At 40.0% G+C, this 8,913-nt stretch overlaps 1 protein-coding gene across 1 annotated transcript; it reads left to right on the top strand.

Annotated features, from left to right (window-relative positions):
- Window positions 1-1,303: 1,303 nt before the first annotated feature.
- LOC132660701 (olfactory receptor 5G3-like) lies at window positions 1,304-2,254 on the top strand. Its single transcript, XM_060604482.3, has one exon. It carries the CDS (start codon window positions 1,304-1,306, stop codon window positions 2,252-2,254), a length of 951 nt encoding a protein of 316 aa, XP_060460465.3.
- Window positions 2,255-8,913: the final 6,659 nt, after the last annotated feature.

Genomic DNA, 8,913 nt, shown 5'->3' with positions numbered 1-8,913 from the left:
AAAAGAAGTGTGATCGTACCATCCCAAACACCACACACCTATATTATCCACATTTGGATTGTCACAAACGAAAACATTTATGCCCTGTGTAATGCTCCTAAAGCCTATAATTGCCTTTTTGACTGCTGAAAATATATGCCATATGGCATGAAGCAAATAATCATGATAATGATAAAACAATCATAAATTAAATACATACAGTCACTACTTATATCATGTATGAAGCTCCAAATATAATTATAGTATAATTCCACTGTAGTATATTGCTTTTATTTTAAGAGGACATTAAATGAAGTGATAATACATGTTACTTAGAACCAATTGTTTTTCATATAAATTATCCTACATAGTGATCTTTCCTAGGCATTTTGAACAGCTTGATTTTTTCTTCCTTTACTATTGAGTCAAAACCTAACATTTTTTTGAGGGTATTTGCTGAATAAAGTATTACTCATTTGATATTTTACATACATAATTACAGTTATAGTTATAATGAATAAATTGTAATTGCCTAACAAATTTCCAGAAAAATGTCTCAAAATCAGTTTACGGAATATATGGGAAATCACAAAAAAACAACTCTACATTATTTAGATGCACCAAAGTCTTAATTTTCTACACAATTTCCATGAAAAGTTGCCGTCTCACATTTGCCAGATCACTTGATCTCAAAGGCAAGGCCTCTCTATTTCTTCCATGACACCATATGCCTTTATATGAATCACCTTTGTCAATTGTGTATTATCCTTTCCACCTGCCATTACCAGTGAAAGTACAGAGTAGACTGATAAGCCCATCTATGAACTATGTCCTAACAATAATAGAATGGTACTGATCTTTCAATAAGAACAGGAATTCTCCTGCTTAGTCTTTCCCAGATGTCTAATGTCAGGATCTGAATATCACACTGGTGAGATTTGGCAGCATTCCCAGTAAAGATATTCTAAGAGAGTTTTGTTATCCCATAATCCAGTAAAATGAAATATGGAGACTAATTCCCATTTCAAATATGATTTTATGACTTGAGGGAGATTTAAACCATACACTTGAACTCTTCTTTTTATGGGAGAGAGTACCAAATCCAAAGAGATCAGGGATGAATTGTCCAAGTTTACACAGTATCTTTGCACAACTCCCAGAACTAGTACATGGAAATACTGTCTTCCAGGTCAATAATATTTCCATAACTTCCTGTTAGAGACCTGTTTAGGGTAATCTGTCATTAGGTTAAAATATTATTTGTAACTATTGATGATTGATTTTTTAAATGTTTTTGCTTCTTGTAACAGGTTAAAACTGACCAATGGAAAATAAGAATCAGACTGAAGTGACTGAATTTCTTTTCTTGGGTCTCACAGACATTCTCCAAGAGCAGATTGTCCTCTTTGTCATGCTCTTCATTGTCTATCTTGTCACCCTGGGGGGTAACATAGGGATGATCATTCTCATATGGACTGATCTCAGATTCCACACTCCTATGTACTTTTTTCTCAGCCACTTGTCCTTTGTAGATATTTGTTCCTCTTCTTCCATTGCCCCCAAGATGCTGTATGATATCTTTGCAGAGAAAAAAGGTATCTCTTTCATGGGTTGTGCTACACAGATGTGGTTCTCTGGTTTCTTTGTGGCAACTGAATGTTTCCTCCTGGCTTCCATGGCATATGACCGGTACATGGCCATCTGTAAGCCCTTGTTGTATACACTCATCATGTCCCAGAGGGTCTGTGTGCAGCTGGTAGTAGGGCCTTATGCCATGGCTCTTCTAAGCACAATGACCCATACAATTCTCACTTTTCGCTTACCCTTCTGTGGTACAAATATCATCAATCACTTCTTCTGTGACATTTCACCATTGCTTTCCTTAGCATGTGCAGACACCTTGATCAATAAATTAGTGCTGTTCATCTTGGCTGGAGCTGTAGTAATGCTCAGTGGCTTGATCATCATGGTCTCCTATGTTTGCATCCTGGCGGCCATCTTGAAGATGCAGACTGCTGATGGGAGAAGGAAAGCTTTCTCCACCTGCTCTTCTCACCTGGCAGTTGTCTCCATCCTGTATGGGACTCTTTTCTTTACCTATGTTCAGCCTGGCTCAAGTCCCTCCCTGGATATCGATAAAGTGATTTCTCTGTTTTATACCGTGGTGATCCCCATGTTGAACCCCCTCATCTACAGCCTGAGGAACAAGGAGGTAAAAAATGCACTCAGGAGGAAGTTTGAAAGGAAAAATTCTCTAATGGTTTTGGCAAAATAGAACCCTGCCGTGTTGTACCATAGATGTTGGTGCAGGCTGTGTAGGAGAAAGATCACTGAAGTGGAAATCAGAAGCTGCATGTGAATTTGTCCACTGCCAGGTCATAAGTGATTTGAAAAATGGACTAGTACTTAAATATTTTTTCTGCCCCATCTTGTTGTCTGTGACATGACAAGAGTTTCAAAACAAAATAGTGAAATATTGAGAATATTAATGTGAAAATATACTGAAAGAAAACTTAGGTGAATATTTTACTATCATGGATATTTGAATACTATTTTATCCAGACAAGAAAACCAAAAGTTATAATAAAAAGTTCAGAGTACCACAAACAATATTAAAAAGTAAACAATAAAATGAGAAAATGTTTGTGACATGTGCCAAATAATGAGATAATATCCCTAATAATGAAAGAACAGTCTAAAATTCAATGGAAACAAAACTAGATAAATGGGGAAAAAATGAACAAGCAATTCACAGAAATGGTGATCCCTACACAGAAATGTATGGAAAAAAGGTTCACTATCATCATTGGTCAAGTAAGTGAAATGAAATTAAAATGTCAGTGCAGTGCCTTTTAATAGAGATGAAATATTATTAGTTTTCAATGACGATGAAGTTCCTGTTTGGCCATGTACATTCTGTATTTTCTGTTTATAATATGAATTCCCCATTACCAAAAAATCTGGTAGTTTCTATATAAAATGATCAATTTACACAGCATTTGACCTAGAATTTCTCCTTTATAAATCTGAACAACAGAAATGTAAAGGCCAATGAATAAGATTACATATATATAACAATTATGCATGGAAAAATAAAATAAAGAAAATAGTCTGTCTTACATCATTATAAGAAAAGTCAACTTGTGTTTGTGTGTGTGTGTGTGTGTGTGTGTGTGTGTGTGTGCAAAATGCACAACAAATGAAAAGATTAGATAAGGTAATTATGGACTGACCTGGAGAGGACAATTGTATGCAGTCACTGTCAGGTGGAAAAAAACTCAAGCTGAAGATCAAAGTGTAGTTACGATCACTAAGAACAAGGACGAAAGCTGTATAATAAAATGTGCATGTGCATGCAGGTGTAAATGAGTACAGGGAGAACTATAAAGGATGCACAGCAAGCTGTTGACATTGATCACTTCAATGGGAGCTGCATTTGAGGTGGGAAAGGAGAAGTTTTATTCATGTACATTTGAATTGCTGCTTAATCACGCCCTCTGCCTTTACTTGGGCTCCATTTATATGGAGTTCCATTTACATCTTATGATTTCTGCTTTGCCAATTGTACTTTACTTATTGGAGGATCTGACAGGACCCAGGGCATTAGAGCAGTCCTGGATACATACACACATGGTGGCTTCTGGGCAAGACTTCGCTTTTATTACGGCCCACAAACATACCAGGAGCTCTTTCTCAAAAGCCATAGCATTCTTTTTGCCAATGGTATAGAATGGCTCCTGAAGCTCAGGACCAGCAGCATTCCCACTGAGGTTTGTAATAAGCTCCATGTTGCTTTTTTCCCATGACCATCACTTTCCTTATAGATCCTGTTGTATCACGTGGCCCAAGGGGCAGGGCTGCTTGCACTATACCTGGACCTGCTGCAGAGCCTCTCCTGTTCTGCATCCCACTTAATGCCTACAGCCTTCTGTGCCATTTGGTATCCTTGTTGGAGATCTATTCCTAGCTGTGGAATAGGCTGCCTCCAAGACCCAAAGAGGCCTACTGGGACCCTCTGGTTCTTTCTTCATAAATTTTACTTCGAATGGAGTATTCTAGCATACCCCTAACCACTGGACCTGTAAAACTCACCCAACATTTCAAGTTCCTGAATCCTAATAGGTGTTTGTGTGTTTGTGTTCTGTCTCCCACCCTCTGGAGCGCAGGTGTCTTATCAAGGTCTCCAATGTTCCAGCATCTGCTTGTGTAACCTGCTCTATCAGCATGATATTACCAATACAGTAGACATTACAATTAGTATCCACTAAGTGTAGTAGGTAGGAGGCCAAATACCTTAGGGGGCCACGTACCTGGGGACTATATTAAGGAGGGGAGGCGAGTTAATCTAGCCTTGAGGAAAAATTGTAAATCAATATTGTTGTTCATCTCATATGAATATAAATTGTTTCTCATCCTCCATTCTAGGCAGAATAGAAAAGGATACATTTCCCAAGTCATTAACTGCATACCATGCATGGGAGACCTTGTAAACGATCCCATGTAAGGTACGGAGCTGCTATTGGGCCACTATTTGGTTGAACTTTAAGCAGTCTACAGCCATTCTCTAAGAGCCATCTGATTTCTGGATGGCCAGACCGCTGACTTAAATAGAGACAAATGTTTTTAATTATTGGAAGCATCAGTATTACTACCGTTTATGGAGGAACTGCTATGAAGCCTGTTCTCTGCTAAAATGTTTGCTAACATTTTATATTTACAACTCTTTAAGGTAAATCCTACACTGAAAGAAAGAAAATATCAACCCAAAGTCTTTAATCAAGCATGTATTAAGAGTGCTAAAATGCGGGGAGTAGCTTAACATGAGTGTTCTGCGGGGAGCAAGTAGCCGAACGATTTTAAGGCTGATTGGGGATGGTCATTCGAAACTTAATTTTCTTCTAAGAATTATTCCCTGCGCAAATTCTTGGAAAGTAGGAGGAAATGAGTCATCTTAGTCATGGGACAGAAGGTACGAACAGGAAGATGGAATCTCAGGGTAACAGTTATTGGCTGCTCAAGTGCATTTAGGGATAAGAGGTTGCGGGAACATTTGGAAGCTACGAATTTTGCAGGATAGCTAAGGTTTAGTATTGTGATTGTCTGGGATGATTGCACTTATCTCTTGAGTTAGTAGTTAGCAGATACACAGAGGCATTTACACTCTAGGCACTATAAAATATGGGATTACAGTGGTAAGGAACCCATGAAATAGTATCATTGGTAGACTGTGACACGTCTCTTTAGTCCCCCCACTTATCATTCCTAGTCTCAACCAAGAAAGCGCATCTGAAGGATTGAAGGCAATTGTTTAAAATGCATTTGCAGGGTGCCCGGGTGGCTCAATCAGTTAAGCATCCGACTTCGGCTCAGGTCATGATCTCCCAGCCTGTGAGTTCAAGCCCCGAGTCGGGCCCTGTGCTGACAGCTTGGAGCGTGGAGCCTGCCTCAGATTCTGTGTCTCCCTCTCTCTCTGTCCCTTCCCTGCTCGCTATCTCTCTCTCTCTCTCAAATAAGTAAACTTTAAAAAATAAAAATAAAACAAAATGCGTTTGCGATGTTCACATGATCTTTCTGCATTGGGTCTTGCCTGTGCTCTACCTTTACACTTTTATCAGGGCTATAAGTTTGGCTAATGGAACATGTTATAGTAATATTCTCAATAATTTTAAGTGAAATTGCCCTATCAGTGCTGATCTAATATTTTAGTCAATTTTCCTCTATTGTTTTGTGAACCAGCAATAAAGCAAAGACAGTATAGAATCCTCTGATGAGGGATAACACATAATTAACCAAGAGTTAGTCAGTGATTACCCTGGAAGTAACCACATATAATAAACATGGAGGACACTGACCATTCTCCAAAGCCTTTGATGGACTAATAAAACATCCACACACGATTGCCACTAACTGCTTACTTTTGAGATGTGATTAGAAACAAAATTAACCAGTAGACAGTTCTTGTACCAATTTGTATACTTGAACCTGAGGACCGTTCTTTTCACCTAAGATGTATACAAACATTGAAACGTATCTATGTTTATATCTCTTATTTTCACTAATAAAACATTGAGGACAGTATTTTTCTGATAGTCTTTTAGTTTTTTCCTGTAAGTCTAGTAAAGATGGATTCTTAAGTAATCAAACACTTGATAGAGACAACAGAAAGCACAGGAAATAATTCTGATAAAGCACAGATTACTTAGAAGAGAAATAAAAACTCTCACAATCTTATCAAGATAGAGCAATAGTTCAAGAAACCTTCATGGCTTAGCAGATGAAGGAAAATTAAGTTTTAGTTCTACGTAAGCACACCTCGGCTGCCAGCCCCGAAGACAGCAGAGGGTGGACACCTGCCCTTTCTTCTCAAACCTCAGCTCTTCTAACTTTCTAACGCAAGCGTCAGTCTCTAGCTGTGTGTAGGTGACTAGGCAGGCTTCCCACAGCAGAGGCCAGCCCACCATGCAGCCACTTCTTTCGTACTTTGCAGCAGTCCCACAAACAGGGGCATCGAAGCAGCTGGCATCTGGGGGCATCTCTGCACTCAAGCGGCCGTCCACCAGCATCTACACACAGGCCACCCCTCCCCATACAGACGTCACGGGCCAACTTGAGATTTCCCTCCCGATGCCTCTTTCCCGAGACTCCATTCTTAGGTCTCCTAGCTGGCTCACCAATTGTTGGTTCCTAAACTTGGGAATTACCTAGGTAACATCTAAAACTGGCCGCTGTAGTCAGAGGGCAGGAGAGACTGAGGAAAGAGGCAGCCCACATCGTACGGCAGGTGGCAAGTTTAACAAAGAAGAAAACTTCCAGATAATGCTTCTTTGGGACAGCAGCATGATGAGCATCTCTCCACACCTGCCTGCTGGAATCTTTTAAAGTTTATTAATTTTTTGAGAGAGATAGAGAGAGAGCATGAGCAGTGGAGGGTTAGAGAAAGAGAGAGGAAGGCAGAAGATCTCAAGTGGGCTCCGTGCGGTCAGTGCAGGGCCGGATGCGGGGCTCAAACCCAGGAACCATGAGATCATGACCTGAGCTAAAATCAAGAGTTGGACACTTAACCGACAGAGCCTCCCAGGCGCCCCCTTAAACGTTTATATAGGGGCCTTCACTGGGTTCAGTCACATACACCATCCAGATGGTCTCAACAACGCATTACTCCCTTGAGGCTACCTCCTTGAAAACAGCTCCCGCTCTGGACAGGTGGGCAGAGTGTACATTCCAAGGACCGTGGGTGGGGGCCTCAGAGCCTCTGATTGCCCAGGTCCAGCTAGACAGTCAATGGATAGCTACATCCTCTTGACGACCACCTCTAGTCAGCCAGTTAGCTAGCCATTATATTAAGCAATTAAATCTTTTTTTTAGTGTTTACATTCTTCAGAGGGAAAATTTTTCTCAATGTCAAAGTGAAGCATTTCCCTATAATAGAATTTACTTTATCCTCTTTTTCATATCATATCATTTCCTTCTCTTGAAGTTTCATAAAGTGTCATTTTCTTTATCTTTTTTGTTGTTATTGTCCGTTTCCTTACCAGTTTTGGTTGGTTTCAAGTAGAAGAATGGGGCAAAATGGCTTTATACTACTTGATTAAAAAAATTAAGTTCATTTATTTATTTTGAGTGAGAGAGAGAGAGGGAGAGAGACAGAGCTGAGGAGGGACAGCGAAAGAGGGAGAATCTCAAACAGGCTCCACAGTTAGCACAGAGCCTGATGCAGGGCATGAACCCACAAACCCTGAGGTCATGAACTGAGCTGGAATAAAGAATCAGATGCTTAACTAACTGAACCACGCACGTGCCCCTATTCTACCTTCTTTAAGCAAAGTGTATGATAATTTAAATCCTACATTCAAATTATTACGGATTGTGAAATATTTTTGCTTTAATTTACACGTTGCTCAAAAATGCTTACAGAATATGTCTTCTCTGCAACTCTCTGACATCAGGACTTCATAGGATATAGACCATTGTAAGACCATGTCCTTGACTCTAAAAGTCAGATGACAGTGGAGACGAGCTACTGGGGAAATGCTATAGCAGTTTCAGAGGTGGGAGATCATAACCCTTTTAGGGGATCATAGAAGGTTTTTGAGAGAAAGTGGTGACTGAGGTCATCCAACCTATGTGTTTTAGTTTCTCAATGCTGTCCTGACAAATTACCACAAGTTCAGCGGCTAAAACAACACAATGTTGTATACACAATGTATTGATTTAATGCTCTGCAGGCTAAGGAGTCCTACATGGGTCTCACCAGACTACAATCAGGTGTTGGCAGGATTGCATTGCTTCCTGGAATCTCTAGAGGAAAATGTTCCCGCTTTCTCCAGCTATTAAACCTTGCCCACATTTCTTAGCTGATGGCCCCTTCCTTCATCTTCAAAACCCGCAAAGTTGCATATCTGCCCATGTTCCGTACTTACATCTCCTGAGAAGGGCTCACAGATAATCTCCTCATTCCAAGGTCCTTAAGTTAATAACATGGGTAAAGTCACTTTTTACCATGCAAGGTGACATGATCACTGGTCCCTGGGGTTAAGAGGTGGATATCACTGGAGACCATTATTCTGCCTATGCCACTATTCCCTCAATGTGATATTTTCTTCTCTCCTTCATGAAGCTTTATTCCAATCAAGTTGAATGTTCCTGCCTCCCTGCCTCTGTTCATCTCCTTAGTTCTACCTGAAATGTCTTTCCTCTCAATTTCAGGTCATCTCAAACTTGTCCACCTTTCCAAACCAATCTGCCCATGAAATATTTCCCAACCATTTTCGTGCACAATGACATCTCCTTCTTTGAAAAGTCTGTGCTTTGATTTACCTTGAACTCAGCCAGGGGTACTATGAACTTAAAGAAATGAGTATCCCGCATATTGATTAACAGCAAGTTTTGAAATACACTAGCAAGACTTCAGAATGAACCTGATCTGTGGGAACA

Source organism: Panthera onca, chromosome D1 (genome assembly GCF_046562875.1).
Source record: "Panthera onca isolate mPanOnc1 chromosome D1, mPanOnc1 haplotype 2, whole genome shotgun sequence".
NCBI lineage: Eukaryota > Metazoa > Chordata > Mammalia > Carnivora > Felidae > Panthera > Panthera onca.
The sequence above is the reverse complement of the archived record's forward strand: the minus strand, read 5'-3'. Positions and strand labels throughout refer to the sequence as shown.

Bases quoted from the DNA above. Each gene is read 5' to 3' on its own strand.
- LOC132660701 (XM_060604482.3), top strand. From the start codon at position 1,304: ATGGAAAATAAGAATCAGACTGAAGTGACTGAATTTCTTTTCTTGGGT.